Source organism: Ixodes scapularis, unplaced genomic scaffold, assembly GCF_016920785.2.
Source record: "Ixodes scapularis isolate PalLabHiFi unplaced genomic scaffold, ASM1692078v2 PGA_scaffold6__148_contigs__length_123643588, whole genome shotgun sequence".
NCBI lineage: Eukaryota > Metazoa > Arthropoda > Arachnida > Ixodida > Ixodidae > Ixodes > Ixodes scapularis.
In genome coordinates, this window is record NW_024609881.1 from 120,473,947 (window position 1) to 120,492,093 (window position 18,147).

Here is an 18,147-nt window from a genome sequence, read left to right on the forward strand (position 1 = left end):
TCCAGCCTCGCGCGCTGCTGACTGGGAAAGGGAAAGTGTGTAGAGAGACAATAGGGAGTTTTAGCAGGTCGTTTCCACGCGAACATTTAGCCCTGGAATGCATCGGCGACGCCACTGCGCATGCGCACGCGAGTCGTTCGGGGCGTCGTGAGGCTCCTCTCGTTCGTTTCTCCCGTTCCGGCCGCTGGAGTCGCCACCGCAACGCAGCCAGCACCGTTCTCGACTCGAGTAAAAAAAAAAGATGGCGGTCGGTTCGGCGACTGATTTCGCCGACCCAGCCGATCGTTAGGCTTAGTATAGCGGGAGGCGAGTTGCCGTCCATGTTACTCAGCTTCATTCGAGAGTCTGAACCAAATCATATCGAGAACTGCTCACAATGGTAAGCGATCGTGAATGCTGTAAACTGCGCGTGCTGGTAAATTTTTGCAGTCTCCGGGCAGACTAGCTGGCACTGCCGTGGCGACCGCGAGCAGACGAAAAGATTTGGTTCGACGGCACACAACGCGAACGATCGTAGAAAGTTGAAGATGACGGAGACATACCTTTACGGTCATTCAGATACTTTTTACTCTGCCTAGCTTCGCAGTTCTTGAAATTCCGACCAGCAAATGTTACATCGGCCGTCTTGTTTACATCAGTCGTACGCAGGAAACACGAGCCGCCACCGTTGCAGAATGTTTCACATGTTTACTAGAAGATGGCGGCACCGTCAAACACTATTATTATCATCGTTTACACGGTTGCGCCAGTTTCACGATTCGCTAAAACATGTCAAATTTCACGTACAATTTCACGGAACGGACCAGCTGCATCGTTCGTGATTTCGGAACTGTGTGCTCGAAAAACGACTCGCTAAAACTCCCTAATGTTATTAATAATATCATGACTACCAGATAACTGAAAAGGGAACCGCCATTTCAGTGTAGTAAAAGAATGAGGTGCCGGTAAACTTAAAAAAAAAAAAAAAACAGATAAAAAGAAAAAAAAAAACTGGCCTGCACAGGGATCGAACCTGTGACCTTCGCGTTATTAGCACGACGCTCTAACCGACTGAGCTAGCAGGCCAGATGACATGGGCAAGGCGAGCTGAAGTCAATTAATTCAATCGAGCATTATAATCTAAAAAAGAAGCAAAAACAACCTCGCATGCATATTTTCGTTTCTAGCAATTTCGTCGAGCTTTAACCTCGTTATCTAGTTACTATTTAGCTGAATACTAGTTGGCTACTTCTTTGATACCCGGTTAATTGGCGCCTCATTACTTGTTACCCGTTCACTAGCTAGCTGCCACCCACCACCTTAGTGCCCACGTTACTTGTGCCCGTTACTCCGCAATCGTTACCCGTTACTCGTCACTGGTTCTTCGGTAAAGATATTAACTACATTTCAATGGCTGCTGGCTCATAAAAAAAACCCACGAAAAACTAGTATGTCATCCATTTTTTAGACCACCTGAGACTGGGTGGAAGAAACACGATGACGTCTCAAAAAGACGAGACGTCGTCGTGTTTCTCCAACCCAGTCTCAGGTGGTCTAAAAAATGGTAAACTTACACCAGCTCGCCCGCGCCCTAACTGTTTTTTCATTAATAGTATGTCATGGAGTTTATAACCCTCACAAAAATACCAAAAGTATGAAAAAGCCAAGCACCGATAGCACAATATTAAATTCTGCAGAGTCATCTCTTAAGAATGATGTAATAAAAAGGCTTTGGCCTGCACAGGGATAGAACCTGTGACCTTCGCGTTATTAGCACGACGCTCTAACCGACTGAGCTAGCAGGCCAGATGAAAACAACAAATCCACAGCAGGAGTCAGTTGATATAATCAAGCTTTAGCCTCATTACCGTGTCGCTATACAGCTGATTATTAATTGACTACTTCCTTGGAACCTGGTTAATTGTCACCTCATTACTCATTACTCGATTACTCACTAGTTGCCACCCATTACTTGTCCCCTACCACTTAGTACCCGTTATTTGTTATCTTTACTCCGTAAGTGTTACCAGTTACTCGTTACTGGTTCTTCGCTAACGATGGTAACTATGTTTCAGTGGCCGCTGGATTTTCAAGAAAATAGGTATGTAATGTGATGTAATGCAAAAAAACATCAACAACAAGGCGGATGAGGACAATGTTGGGAAGCCTAAAAAATACTAAAGTATGAAAACGTTAGGTATTGCAATAACAGCACAATATCAAACTCTACAATCTCTTAATTTTACAATGAAAACATATAATGGCCTCCTTCCGACTGAGCTTAGCAGGCCAGACGTAAGCCAGCTAGATAGTTCGTTTCGCACAAATCCAAGACTAGTGGCGAGATTAATCTTGTTGAATTGCAGCGATAATAATGTGACTAGATTGCTGCATGACAAGATTACAGAGATTAGGTTGCTGCATGACAAGATTAGAGAGATTAGGTTGCTACAGAATTAATTATTGTGACTAGATTGCTGCATGATAAGGTCGCTGTAATTAGATTTCGGCATGATAAAATTACTAGGCTTATAATTTGTGTGACAATATTACCTTAATTGATAAGGACACTGTGATAAGATTATACATGTATCGTACATTAGACTTCAGTGGCTAAGAGACCGTAATTTAGGAACTAAAATGCAGTACTGGAAAGTAAGCAAAATGAAAATGAAAAACCAACAAACTTAGCATAACATAGACAACTATGACTTTTCAAGATCCTGAAAGTTGCGTTCCAAAGAGGATCATTTTCGAGTTCATTGATAGACCTACTGCACCATGCTGCATATGTTGGGAATTATCTAATTAGTTGTCAATTGTTCACTAAGGTAGGCTGCATGTTTCTTCGCAAAAGTGCCAAGAACTGAAAAGATCGCAAAAATATCTTGGGAGTGTTTCATTTTTTAAACATTATCCTTTAGCAACTTCCTGAAGGCTTAGCCTCACGAAGTTGCTACTGTCTTGTAAAGTTTTGTGAACTGACACTACATGGCTTTTGAGCCTCCAAGCACTTTGACAGCGACCGAACTCTTCCAGTGAACTTGCCTCTTCGTCCCTGAACAAAGACTAGTGCCAAAACTCCAACCCACAAGCATCTCAAAGAATCGAGGAGGGAATAATAATTGTGGCGAAGAGAAAAGAGGAATGCTTTCAATTACAGAACTTACAGAACTCGAGCTAAGCTCTTATCACGCCTCTTACACATTCATCGAGAAAAAGTATTCGACCGATAAAATCAACGCGAGCTATTAATAACAGTTAGGCAGACAGTCCAATTAAAAAGCATCGGAGTTGCTTTAATTAGCGAGCCACCCCTCCGGGTAAATTATCAGGCAGTTTCCCAAATGAGCTAATTAATCTTCTAGTCCTTAGCGACTACCGTTGAGTGCATCTTAAACACCGAATCAATCGAAGTGCCCGCGCCTTGGAGCCGCTGATAGGGTTATGCAAATGTCCGCCTTCGAAAAATACCGCTTTCTGATCCGTCGTTTCGTCATCGTTTCGAGGCGGAGCAGGACAATGTTGGGAAATTTCATATCGTTATCGAGACCGTGGCAGCGTGCGAGTTTACCCAGAGACCCTGAATAAGCTTAGAGTACGGATACTCCATTTTCCGACTGTCTTCACGGCGCCGCCATTTTTGTGACTGGTGCAGTGCGGGTGCGGTAGCCGATCGTTACGATTTTTAAAATGCGACCTTCCAGAGATTTACATATGTGGTGCAAGGAAACTCACACGATTTTGTTTTTCGCTGTCGCGGACTGTTTTGCAATCATTGGAGGACAGAAAACCGTTTTCTCGCGATTTCAAATGAAGCATCGGATAACTGCCACCAACGATTTTAACACCAAGATGGTTCAAATGGTGTTACTCTGAAGCGTATGGCCTATTTAGCAGTACTGTAAGTTTGTCGCGTTGCCGAGTATTGAAAAGAGGACATTTTGTCTATCTTGATAAGGAACGCAACAAACGAAAGAATACAGACCGCTTTTTTTTTTTTTTCCGTGGTGGTCGTTATGGTGAATTCTGACGTAGGCTGAGTTGGGGCAAAATAGCAAATCACTAGAACTCAAGAGGTTCGAGCCAATAGTGTTCTTCTTTCTTGACTATACTTTTTTTTATTGCAGTTATGCTGAAACTATTTCGTTTAGGCTTTCCCGCCTAACCCAATTACGAGTGACGCCATATTTCAACGTGGCGACTGAGTTTGCTTCACTCGAAACGGCGGGGGGGGGGGGGGGGGGGGGGGCCTTGCCGTTTCGGGGGTTGTTAACCGAGGCAATAGGTAAACGAAACGCATAAGATGCTTCAATTGAAGCGTTTTCATCTTCCCTGTGCATATCACCCCAGCGAAAAGTTTGAATGAGCTGTGGACGACCGCGCGACGTCTGGTATAGTGCAGAAAAGAGGTTCTGCGCATGCTCAGAACGCGTTCCACATCCCAGCAGACGAAGATGACAACTAATCAGCGAAATAATTTCCTTAAATTTACTAATTAACTTTTTAATTAGTAAAAAATAAACGAATGGTCCTAATTAGAAATTTGCTGAGTGTCGCGGCAGACATCCATAAATCGGTGAATTTTAGGACGCGTTGAAGCAGGTCAGAAACGCGAGGCCAGCGATGCGAAAACGGGAATCATGAGCGTTTTCAAAGTCATAATTAAAATAAGAACGCCGACTTGACATAACTGAAAAATCAACTTCATTAGACGTTTCGCCTCCCGTGCGGGAGGCATCATCAGTAGTTACACAGCAAATGCAGGGTTCAACCTAAACTCCACGCTATTTATCACGAATGTCCGTGTAAGCTTCGTGGAGAGGGCCGCGGTTTTTGTTGCACACGGATGTGTCCCTGCGAAGAAACCACGATTCTAGAAGCTTTCGGTTATGTCAAGTCGGCGTTCTTATTTTAATTATGACGTCTCCCGGCTTTTGGAGTATTTTTGCATGTTTTCAAAGTCTTCACAGAGACATCCGGTATGTACAAAACCCAAGGAAACATTTGCGATCCTGACACCATCAAGGCGATCAACGACGTTGCAAACCTGAAAGAGTTTCTGCGTCCAACTTCAGCTCTTCCGTATTAATTAGATTGACCGTAAACAACCCGATAGACCTAAAGCAGTAGTCAGGGTTACGAAGCCTTCTATATTGACCCTTGCGACAGGGGCTCGAGCCTCGGTTCAAGCTTGTTCACGACGTATCCGCTTCGAGCTTCAAAGCATTCATTATTCATTCACTTTACAGTAAATGTTTGGTTCGGCGCTTGGATGGGTTAGTCTCAAGGAAGAAACATATCCGTTGCATCAGCGCTGATGGACAGCTGCGATGTTGCTCGTATCGGCAGCACTACTTAAAAGACAAGGCCTGAACCTTTCCTGCTCTGACGTCATCACTAGTGGATCCAGACAACGTCGCCTAGTTGGCGTCACCGTCACCGCCAGCATGGTTTGCAGCGTCTTACAACGAGCGGGATGCTAGCAGACGGCGACACTCCAACACGCACTCGTCTGCGTTTGCAGCTTGGGGACGTGTCGGGGGTCCACTAATGACGACGTCACGCGCAGGCCTTGCCTTCTAGGTGCTACTTGTAGCGGTCATTGTGCGGCACTCACCCTTTACGAGGTGCACACAGATGGCGGACACTGGGGTGCATCAAGGTGGCGCTGCAGTGGCTGCGTGAACGGAAGTGGCGATCCATCCGTGAATCCCGTTCAACGTGTTTGGGAACCAAAAAGAGAAGGGGGGAAAAAGGGAAAAGAAAAAGAGAAAGGGGAAAAGAAAGAAAGACGTGAAGAAAGATAGAACGAGAGAGAGGAAAAAGAAAAAGATCAGGAAAGAACGAGAGAGTGAGATAATTATAGGAAAAGAGGGATAAAAATATAAAGATGAGTAAAATAAAGAAAAGATGAACGGTGCGAGAAAGAAAGGTAGAAAAAGACAGAGAAATAGGAAGATGATGAAGGACCGATAGAAGAAAACAGAAAGAGGAAGCAAATAAAATAGAAAAGCACAGACGAGAAAGAGAATGAGATATAGAGAAGAGAGGCGAACAAGGAAAAAGTGAAAGGGAGCGAACACAAAACACAAATTAAAATAGTGCAAAAATTAAGAACTTCTAAACACAAACGGACAGCTAAACAAAACAGAGCAACAGCAAGGTAGAACAGAGGTGTTCTTGAAACACAATGTGTTAGAGCCTTGTAATGTAATCATGCCACCATAATGAAAAAAAAAAGAAGAAAAAAAGATAGCAATCAAAAGTAGAACACCAGAAAAAAAAAAGCAAAGAAACACAACAGGGATTATAGGAAAACAAAACCAGAATAAAATATTTACATATTTTTTCTATACTTACACATACGTTGACTAGAGAAGGGTGTGTCCCTTTTTGATGGCGCTTTTTATGAGCTTGTTGCTGTCATATTTCTGGCCTCCTCGGGCCGAAATATGGTTTCCACCACACCCAACAGTTATTTTTACATAGCCTAACCGTGTGCTCCCGACTCTGTTTGTCAGAAGATATTTGAAGCACGTGGAATGTCATTATTCATAACCAAAAAAAAAAAAAAAAAGAACACAAAGGAAGTTTATGATTTTGGAGATCTGAAAAGCTAAGCTATGTCAAAGAAATAAATGAATTTCGGCTGAAAGACTTCCGTTGACATTCAAGCTGCTATTTTGTGTGACAGAAGGTTCAAGAGAGGATAAGCGACTCAGATCTGCCCATACATGCGATATCGGCTAAGATCGTGACAGGTTTATAAACGTAGTTCGCATTAATTGTGTCGCACAATGTTCAAGTTAGCGAGTCTGGAAAGAAGGGTCGGCTAGACTTCTCGGCGGTCTTTGCGACTCAAACATCTGAACTGTACGCTTGGCCTGTATCGTCGGAGCGAGCGCTATTTAACATTGACTGAAATAGAAAAGCGTGTTAGATTAAAACCTCCAAGATGAAGTCAGATAAACAGAATAACACCAAAGCTGCAAACTCCACACCATGGCATGAATGGATATTTCACCCATTGAAGGACATAATTCACATGGACACATCTTCGCGTTTGATTTTTTTTTTTTTAAATTTCTTTAATATGTTATTGCATTAATCAAACTTCATCTCAAGAATGAGCAATGTAAGTACCCCTCCGGAAACGCACTGGGACTTTAAGATGGTTCCCCAACCTCAAGTGCCACAAGGGACTGCACCAGAAGACGTTCCCCATCCCTTCCGGCGACGGACACTGACGGAGCGCTGTGCTGCAGATCTACCCGCCGCCTACGACGAGGAAGAATATGCCGACATCTGTGAACTTTGCCGCGTCCCACTCATTTCATGCGAACAACATCATCAAGGAGCACTTCACCACGACCGAGAAGACCGCCAGCGGGCGCTGGTGCGAGCTGAATCACGGGCCCTTACACCTGCCGACATCGAGGCCGCCCTCCTTATTGTTGGCCGTGCCTGCCCCGAACGCCTGCGCCGAACACTACCCTTACCACCAGAACTGGCGAACATCAGACTCAGCGACGACGAAATGTAACCAACTGATTAGGAAACTCCCTGCCCCCCCCCCCCCCCCTGCCAAGAGGGGGATGATGTGGGGATCGAAAAGAAGAAGTATAAAGATGCCTCGTGAGGCAGACCGAACTAGCTCGCGCTCAGGACGAGCGCGGGGTAGAACGGGCGTAGACACCAGTGAAGCGGCTGTCTTTTCTTCAGTCTCCACAAGCTAAGCAAAGCTTGAAAGCCACGAATATGTCAAACCTTTTCGGCATTTTATCGCAGTTTCGGCGTATAATTCAGCTTCTGGACCGGTCAATGCTAGTAGGCGATGAAAGAAGCGGTTCGCCGACATCATGATCTTGTTTTTGTATACATACATTTATCGCGTACCATTTTCACAATGAAAAGTCAGTATCCTTGACGTAGAGGGGGACTCCATTATATACGTAGATCCGAAATGTTTCTTGGCCATAAAAAAGACATTCGATTCGTGTATATATTTCTTTCTTGTTTATTTTTCACGACCATTCCGCTTCTCTGAGTGACTCAAACTTTATTTTCTTTACCGCTTCTGCGGTAAAACAACAACTGCAACAAAAAAATCCCCGAATCTAATAGTACGATGGAAGGAAAGCGCTTTCAGAGCAGACAGAATGCCGGAAATTTCGCTGGGCTCCGGGCCAACAAAAGCGTTTGTTTTGTGTTGCCCGACGCGATGGTCTGCCTCTACACACGGGGCCTCATTCAAGTCGAGTGTTTCGCATTGTAACCCAAACGAATCAAAGAATAGCCATATAAGAAGATAATAGATTGTAGGGCAGAGAACGCGCCACTGCAAATCAGCTTGAAAGAGTTTGTTCTGGAGACTGGAGGAAATAGTGGTGTCGAACTGTCCTAACTGAACTGTATCGAACTGTATCAACTGACTGATTGTTGGTTACGCTGACACTGTAACTACTCCTTTGTTTGTATTTATTTTTTTAATACGCATGTTTATATGAACATGAACTGGTGAATAAAATTTATTCTTGTTTTATGTATTCCTCTTAGCTTTGCTTTTTGTTCTCAACACCTGCCTGGTTCCATTGAAAAAAGCCTGCACTGTATTCTAAATAAATATGTAGTTACATAAATAAATTAGCAACAATTCTGTAATTAGTACACGAGTTGACTCTTGTAATTTCGCACGTGAATACGTAAAATAACTCGTTCCTTAAAGGTTTTTTTTTCACTGTGATGTTTAAACCGACTGATGCTTTTTGTTTCTTTGCTACTCTGGACCCTATTGTTTGACGTTCTGTTTGCTTAATGTCATACTCTCACAAAGCTTACCGAAACAGCAGACCACTTTTGTGTAGATAAGTGACTAATTAAATAGACATCTTATCCCCAGTATCACTGACCGATTTCACGATGCAAATCGAACGAAAAATATACTCCTTAGCGAAGATACATAGTATGTCACGAATATGAAACTGCTTGATTGAAAGTGATTTGTGATTTCTTTTCTCGTGATAGGCGTTCCAAACCTCATTAAGCCAGAGCTGCTCCAGCTTGCTTGCGTTCTCACGGGTTCCCCGTGAACAGCTGTTACTTTGAGAGATTTCAAAGTGAGGTACAACCAGTGCTATATTCGATGTCTTTGACACTTACCTATGATATAAACGTGCAATTGCACCGGGCGGAAATACAAATCTTAAGTGAATGGTGCACGTTAGATACCTTGAGAACCGAAGTAAATAAATAAAAAGACCTCATACACCTTTTGAACAAGAAACATAAAACTCCCGCGCGCACGTCTCCCACAACACGGATATAGGTTGAGAAGAATAAGAGTTTTAAGAGAGACATTTCGCGCACTATACAGAACCATGGATGCAGGAAGTGCGTTCATTTATCTATCCTCAAGTGCATTACCTTCGCGCACGCGCACTCATCCGTGCAAGGGGGAAGCGACAGAGCGCTTTTGTGCGTAAAACGTAAATCCGTAAAGAAATGCTTGACCTGCTTCACTTGCACATCCACAGTTCCTCATCAGGGGAGAAACGTTCGACTCTCGTGGCCTCGCTTTTAGAGGTGTGTTTTCTTAGTACAAGGAAAGTTAGGAAGACAATAGAGTCAGTGAGTTTAAGAAGTAGTACAAACCGGTCAGAACCAAAATAGTCTATTTCGTAGCGTATGTAAAACTGTTCCTTGTTTTACTCGAGGAGGTTGGAGCTCCATTTACAATCTACTCAAGTCGTAAACATAGCGCTGCTGGAGAATGAACTTATGTAATAATTCCTTACAAAAGCGAGCGATGAGAATATTAGCCAATACACCAATTAATGCTCATTCTGCCACATTATTTCAAAACCAACGGATACACCATTACCATGCAGTATAATTTCTCACTGAGGTAGAGTAACTAGAAATGTTCACGTAAACAATTGTAACATTCCATTGTCTCATAATGTGCGTGGCCAAAGAATGGTAGAACGTTCAAAAGTACACTGAAAAAGCTTTATATATATATTAAAAAAATGTTCGAGCAAGAAATATTTGTTGTATGGCACATGCATGAATGCCAGCTAGTCGCCGCATTATTTATTTGTGTACATTTTGAAAGAATCCAACACTAGCCAAGAAGGCTACGGACCCAGATGCGTTTGTGCAATGTTTATTATAGGTTTATTTTGACTAAAAGTGATTGATTGATTGATAATGTCTAGTTATCAAATTTGTAAAGGGTGTAATAACAAGAAGGTTGTCAAATGATGTACTAAACCTTCTCTTATAATAAGCACACCGTGCGACTTGTTCTGATGGGTACAGGGTAATGCTAGAGCCACTACATAAGCTATACGTTCCAGAGTAAGGACACTCCATTCCCCGACTGTCTTGCGTGCGCCGCCATTTTGTTGCCTTATGTGCAGAGTGGATGCAATTGGCGATAGTCGCGATCCAAAAATACGAGATCCAGAAACTTTAGATGCGGCGTCAGGAAGCTCAGGCGATGACGTTTTGCTCTCTCGAGGACTGTATTAGTATTCCTGGAGGACGGAAAAGCGCTTCCTGTGATTTCAGGTAAAGGTTCAGACAACCAGCCACAATAAGTTTAGAAGCAGTAAGATGGCTCAAATGTCGATACTGTGAAGAAGCGCATTTAGGAGCTCTAAAATACCATTCTACCTATCAGCGTCTTTTTCCCCCTAATAATGGATCCACGTTCCGGCTTCTAATTGCACATATTGTTAATGATCAATTGTTTAAAAACGTTAACACTCCTCACTGTTTTCAACCTACGTGAAATAAGTGTAAAATTACTGCCTTGTTTTTTCATCGATACAGTAATGTCTCGTTGACAGGGACACCTCTGCCCCCCCCCCCCCCTCCCCTCAAAAATTGTTCATAATGAGAGGTGTTCATAATAACGAGACAAAAAAATTCCGTTTGTCCCCAAAAAGGGTGTAGATATAGCGGGGTATTCATATTGACGCGGTCCATATTAACAAGACCAGAACTGTATCTGTTGTTTCCGCTACCCTCTAAAATGCCGATGACCTGAGTGTATGTACATAGATAAATGAATAAATAAATAAACATGCCCCCTAAGCAACTCATAGGCGAAACGAGAAGCTGAATTTGAGAGAAACAGAAAGTACTTAAAAGGAACTGCCACAAACACTGTCACTGCTCAGACTCGACCGTTGGAATAGTACTTTTACACGTTCCTGGAAGATTTCCCTCAAATCTTGGGAGGCTCGGAGGAATAAGTTGGCGAAGATTGAGGGCGAGGGTCACGTGACAGCCATCCTTGGCACGTGATAAATGGCGGGAACCCAACGCCCATTCCACGGACAGCGAGGCGAAGGGGTTCCGGATCGAGTTTCGCCAAGGGGTCGCCGATCCATCTTCCGGCCAAAAGCACCGTAGACGTTCGAGGGCACTCCACGTCGGATAGTGTCGTCCTTTTACCGCTTATTGTCACTGTCAAAAGAACCCGAGCCTTGAAATGCAGTTCGGGGAATGTGGACTGGTTTGGCTTGTTTTTAAACGTTCTTTGCTGTGTGGGTCCTATCTTCTCGTAGATGTCTTACTCTGGTAGATGTACCATGCACGCAGTGGCTGAGAACGTTTGCTTTTATAATTGCATGACAGAGTAATATTTTTATGATATCCATCTTTAAGCGGAAGGCATCGTAGATGTTCGAGTGCACTTCATATCGGATAGTGTCGCCATTTTCCCTCTTATTTTCATTGTCAAAACAACCCGAGGCTTGCAATGCAGCTCGGAGATTGTAGGCTGGTTTGGTTTGTTTTTAAACATTGTGCGTTCTGTGATTCCTAACTTCTTGTAGATGTCTAGTTTTAGTAGACATACCATGCGCGCAGTGGCGATGTCGAAAATACAATTGGAACTTTGCTTTCAAAATAGCATGACAGCCCACCATTTTTATGAAATTCATCTCCAAGCAAAAGTAATTCATCGCAGACTTTCTAGGGCACTCCACGTCGGATAGTGTCGCTGCTTTCCCACGTATAGTGCCCGTTAAAGCAACCCGAGCATTACGTTGCAGTTCGAAGAATGCGGGTAAAGTCTGTTTGCTTTTTACCCTTTACACACTGTTCGTTGTATGGTTCACAACTTCTCGTGAATGTCAAACTCTGGTACACGTACAATGTGCGGAGCGGCGATGCATTGCTTGAGGACACATGCGAAACTTTTCTTTTATACAAGCACGACCGTGCAATATATTTATGAAAGAACTGAGGTCTAGATATAATAAAGGCAGTACACAAGAACTACATTATAAGTGCATCTTGTAAATGATTAATGTGTGAAATTCTTTGTGCAATAAGACCTAGAGTCTTTCTAAGATGATATATATTTAGGGCAGGACAAGTGTGACGTAAAATGAATAATAGTTCAACTGCACGGGATAATGAAAACTTAAAAGTAAACATGTAATTTAAACAAAAAGTTAGCTATCTTAAGCGACACGTCAGGATGTAACGCACGCTAGGTCCCATTATAGATTCATTGTCTCAAAATCACATTTAGAAAATAAATGCTCGTTAGAGGAATTTACTTTTCTTTAAACCTGTCGTACATCCAAAAGCACCATAATGCGTCATACAGGAGATACATTTTTCAAAGTTAAGGTGTCTCATACAATAAGAACAAACCAATGACTCAGCATAATGAGACCATTTGAGTGAATCGAATAAAATAACTTGTCTCACAAAAAACTCTAAGGTCGGCGTTTTTTAAAAGCCTTATAATTTCTTTCAAGACTCACTTCATTTAATGAATTTCATTTTCTCAACAGCTTTGACGTTTCTAGTTTATTTACTCACACATAAAGGTCTGACCAATATTGCAAGCTAACGATTCAACGTTATGGTTGAAGCAGCTAGCAGTCAGAAGAACAAAGGTAAATCGGGGAGTCCTCACCTGTCGTCCTGAAGCACGTTGACCAGCTTGGGATCCTTGACGGGACACCTGACGGGTCGACGGGCGTACAGAGATGCCCCACCCTCACTCATGTAGCCGCTAGCCACTTCCTCGGCGGTCGGAGCCCTGAGCACGTCACCGTCGCTCACGTAGCCCGCCGTGAGCTCGGCGTAGTCTGAGGCCGTGCCTACCCTCTGGGCGCCGTACAACCGGGCAATGTCCTGCGAGGCTGCCATCATGTGCCTTGCCACGCGATGCACGTCCGCCTGGAGACGCAGGCAGGCCGGCAGACGGGCCGCCCGATGACCGCTCAGACTCCTCGCGTAGCCGCCGTAAGGTGACGCCCTGTTCAGCGGCTGCATCGGCTGGATGTTGGCCAGGGCGTCTTCGACCTCATCTCCGTCCTTGGCTTCGGATGCGTTCGACTTGGGGACCGGCTTCGTTTCGGCTGAGACGGACTTGATGGTCGACTCCATGCCGCCGACGAGGGAACCCTTGGTGTCCTTGTTGTCCTGCGGTTCCTTCTTGGAGATGATGGACGTCGCGGTTGAGGACTCAGTGGAAGACGTGATGGAATCCTTGCTTAGCGAATGCTGCGTGCTCATGATCGGCGAGACCATGGCGATGCTGACGTTCTGTTGCGAGTTCTTCTTGGAACGGTCGTTCTTGTGTTGCGTCTCTGGCTTGCCAGTGGATTGGCTAGTCACTTGGTCTTGTTGGGCATGGACATGTTCCTTGGAGCCCGGTGATTTTAGTGATGCCATGGACTCGGACGTCGCTATCGTTGTCATTGGGTTGGCGTCTTCTCTGGCCTTGTCCGGCTTCTCCGGTTTTTCGGGCGGAAGCGTCGATAAGACGCTGAGATCTTCTCGCGAATGCTTCGATGTACCCTTGACGGCTGCCGTAGGCTTTGGTATTCCGCTGCCCGGGTTGGGTGTGCCATTATTCATATCAGACTGTTTGTCGTCCGTGGCTGAGCTGTGGATGTTGCTGTCTTGAAAGCTGCTACTTTTTCCCACGGCGACCTGGCCACTCAGTTCGTGGCCAGTGCTCGTTGGGCGCGAACCTCCACCATTTGTAGACTTGGAAGCGTTTCTGCTTAAGGTATCCGTCGATGGGGAAGACCTTGGGAGACCGGACCTTACTACATCACTGGAGTTTGGTGCTGGAAGCAAATCAAAAAGACATATTTTTATATCCTTTTGACATAGCCCTTTTCCCAACGTCCACAAAATCTGATAGTACTTTCAGGTTCCCCGCAACAGTGGGCGAATAAAATTGGGAAATAAAGAATCGTTCGTAGCGCGAAAAAGGTTCCAAATAAGCTAACAAAAATTGTAAACACTTACGCAACCTGTGAGATGAAACACAGCGACAGCTGAGGTGTGACGTCGGAGCGGCTAACGTGTCATTTCGGAGCAGATGAACTGAATGAACGGTAAATGTGCGAGCGCGCACCATAGAGTCCCGCATAGATGTTTCGTGTTAAACTGAGGAACATACCGTACAAAAATTCCATAGCGTTTTGGAACCAGCGAGGGTGTATTAAGTAGAGAGAATTTCAGCTGTCTGCGTGAGAAGGGAGCGGGTTTTCGTATGTTACTTTTGTACAAATAGTCACATGTGATAAGCGAAAATCTTCGAAAAACCAAGGACACGAAACTGGAGAAGACGGAGCGCACCCTCAAATGAAGGTTTATTGAAACAAACATATACTATTAACGCCATCTTTCTGGCTATTCGTTTAGAACATCAAACTGTATCTGTCAGGTGTATTGACACGGCACTAACACATCTGCTTTTTTCTTACTTTCTTATACAGAATGCATCGTAAAATTCTAAGGCAGTTTTATCTGCGCATCTCCCGAGAATTGTTGTTTGTGCTAATTCTGGGCCACGTGCCCGCAATATGACGGAGGCTTATTGCGGAGAAGGCGCCGTGTAACTAAGCTTTCGATTGCACGTCAAAAGATCCCCAGGTGGTCGAAATTAATCCTCAGTCCTCCGCTGGGGCGTGCCAGATGCCCGTCGTAGGTTTGGCACGTAAAACCCCCAAATTTGAAATTTGACCTGGGCCAGTGCACTGTCGGATTTCCCTGCCGGGACTGTTTTACTGACCATGCATGTTATCTTGCTACAATGCATGGCCATGCATGTTATTTTGCCTGCTTGTTATCTTGTCATCAGCGGCCCGTAGAATGTGTTGGATGAGTGCTGAAAAAGGCCCGCGTCGATATGAAGCGCGGTCGGTGGCGCGAAGTGTCCCACTAACAGCTATCGCTGTAATAACAAATTGGAGATAAACTAATCGTAAGCATCATTAACTTAAAATCCTGCAAATATTAACAAGTATTAGAATATTAATGGTAAATTTTTCTGGCTCAAGGAGCTTGACAAAACCAGACGGTCTAATTTAAAACGTACACAGACATATGTTCATGATATAGAGGTCTTAATACATTACTAAAGTTGGCGCCTTAAATATTCCCAAATATTCCGAGGAGAACGTTTTAGCTGACACTTATGTAACCCACTAACAAACAGACCTATCACATAAATGTTTGGGTGTCTGTTACGTGTCTGAAATTAATCTAGCTTTCAGTGAAACCGAAGACGATATTTTCCCGCTCTCAAGAGATCAGGTTCCACATAAACGCTAAAACCGTTCGAGATCCCTGAAGTTTCAAAAAGGCTAGCACACACTCGCTTATGACAATATTACCAGGAACCTTTTACCACCTCAAGTCCTTTCACAATTACGAAATATTTTTTTTCCAAATAGCGACAGTGAGTCACACTTTCTAAGCAACATGCTCGTAGGTCTGACGTTCCAGAAATCTTCTTTACAAGTTCTTGCTAGCTCCAGCCACATTCGTGCTTTGAGAAAATTACGATGCAATCAACATTTGCTTATCTCTTACTTGCAAGGTATGTTCTATTAATAAGATCGCCTCACCAGCGTTAGCCACAGGCGTAGTTTTCGTAGTCGTCGCCGCTGGATGCTTTCCTATGGACCTGCCGAAATTTTTCTTGGACAGACTCTTCACCCCCGCGGCAGGGCTGTTCACAGAGGCTTCAGTTCCTTCCGCGACCAGCGCAGAGTTGGGCACGCCGCCATTGCAGTGTGAAGCAGGTGCAGCGGTCGAGTGGAACTTGGCCTGGAAGGCATCAGCCACTGCCGGTGCTGGACTTGTACCAGGGGAAGGGGAACCAGGTGGATCACCGCACAGGCTCACGGAGGAGTCGCTCTTCTCACTCCTGGCAGAGCTGAGTCCGCTGCTGCTGCTGGGTCGTCTTGAGGCTGTGCCTGCGGTTTCGGACGGAAAGTGGATTGGATTGGATTGAATCGCATTAAGAAGGCTGAACCCTTTGTATCGGGAGTTCACAACCTAAAAAAAAAACTAAAAGAAAGAACATTAAGAGTTTTAAGAATTATTGATGTAAACCCCCCCCCCCCCCCCTCTTCCCAGTTTTCTCCCACCAGTTTTATAGTATACTTCTTGTGATTTCTGCTGGCTTGCAGACTTGATCACAATGTTCATTTGTCGTCGGCACAGCTGGCGCATTGCCGTTGCACGTGATCTGTTACTGCCGCCCCTGTTTGAATACTCTGAGCCCCGGTGCGTGTGGTTAGCACCAGTATTTTTCACACACATATTGACGGCGTTCTGCCAATTCAGACAATGAACTAACAATGGCAAGGCTGTCTGGCAACAATGCAATAGTACTAATTGCCGCTCCCTCATGATACCAACGTGCGAATGTTCCGATATCAGTAGATAGGATACACAAGACGGTGGATGTCACTTTTAGCTACCGAGAATGCGTCGAAAACTAGCAAGAAGAAATTTGTGTCTACAGCCAAAACAACAACGATTACAACAACAATACAACTATATTTAGAATATACGTGTGGTTACGTACTAGAAGAGTCCATTTTTGAGGTGGAGGAAAACATCTGAACAAATTTCTTGAGTCATTTGTTCTAGGGATGATTACTAAAGGAAACAACCAGGGCATACATTACAGTCTTCTGTGCTGATAAAATGGGTATTAGGACATAATGTTGGGTCACCGTGACCGAATCCCTGGCTGCTTCAGCTTGTTTAAAACCCAACTGGTAGGAAGAGCAAACCCTGTAAACAACTAGAACGGACACCTCCACTTCATAAGTGACCTATTATTATATCCTGGCTGCACCTCATTATCACGTACAAGTAGGCAAAGACACGCTTGAGTGTTTTGTTTAACGGGGAATCTGTTATATAAGGGCTTGTCTTGGCCTTTTGAGCCTTATCTTTAAAAAAAAGAGCTAAACAGCAGCTAAATTTAGCGTAAAATATTATGTATACTTGTTAGTCTTGCCTTAGGTTGTTCGTTTGCACATACACACATATATAATACGATGCTTCAGCTAGCACATCAAAAACATTTATTCCTAACTCCAAAAAGTTGTAATACAGAGTATGCACGAAGGAAAAGTATTTGGAAAACCCCTACAATCAGAACTAATTATGAGAAACAAAAAATTACTCTCCAGATTCCTAATTTGTGAAATAACATGGAAGAACAAATGAACTTCAATTGTTGCTTTCACGATTTCAAGAAAGACATTAAAAAATTTTTGATGGCGAGTGAGGGTAAAAACATGCACCACGGAAAATCAAACAAACGAACAAGATCAAGTTCTGTTGATTTTGTGTGCTCGCTGACATGCGCCAAGAACTTCGTAAGGGGGCAGACCCTCGTCAGGGCTTGCAGTCTTTTGCCTCTGCCTCCCACCCAAATGCGAAACAACAACAAGATCAACCACAACATTAAACAATAATTTTAGCAAAAACGAACTATAAGACATTCGAACTTCATACGTTAGGCTAAGATGCGCATTCAGGCTTGTTCTCGAAACCTACCTTTGGACTTGTCGTGGGCCCCCTTGTCCTTGGAGTTGAAGAACTTGAACTTGTCGAGCATAGAGTTGTTGTTGAGGCTGACGTTGGCGGCGTTGTTTGCGCCGGCTGCCTTGTGCCCGGCGTGGCCGTTGGCGGCGCTTGCGGGCTGTTGCTGCCTGACGGGGACGCCGACGGCACTCTTGACAGGAAGGTGGGAGATGGACGAGGCGGAGGCCGTAGACGATGGTCTGGGACGTGGAGAGGAACACCAAATAGTTACTATACCGCTGTCCTCTGGGTCTGGCCTGTTAAGTTCAAAGATGATTGCTAACA

The 18,147-nt window shown here is 44.2% G+C and overlaps 1 protein-coding gene and 2 non-coding genes across 6 annotated transcripts in view; all 3 read right to left on the reverse strand.

Moving 5' to 3' along the window:
* Nucleotides 1–18,147, reverse strand: part of LOC8040291 (neuron navigator 2) — a 183,827-nt gene that overhangs the window by 121,209 nt on the left and 44,471 nt on the right. For all 4 annotated transcript variants that reach the window (XM_029988505.4, XM_029988504.4, XM_029988503.4 and 1 more), the window contains exons 3-6: nt 17,836–18,062; nt 15,882–16,232; nt 12,926–14,090; nt 5,600–5,659 (exon numbers count right to left, since the gene is read on the reverse strand). In XM_029988505.4, coding sequence (XP_029844365.3) covers nt 5,600–5,659; nt 12,926–14,090; nt 15,882–16,232; nt 17,836–18,062 — 1,803 coding nt within the window. The remainder of the gene's footprint in view (nt 1–5,599; nt 5,660–12,925; nt 14,091–15,881; nt 16,233–17,835; nt 18,063–18,147) is intronic.
* Trnai-aau lies at nt 992–1,065 on the reverse strand. Its single transcript has one exon. It is a non-coding gene; the product is annotated as a tRNA-Ile (tRNA).
* Nucleotides 1,712–1,785, reverse strand: Trnai-aau. Its single transcript has one exon. It is a non-coding gene; the product is annotated as a tRNA-Ile (tRNA).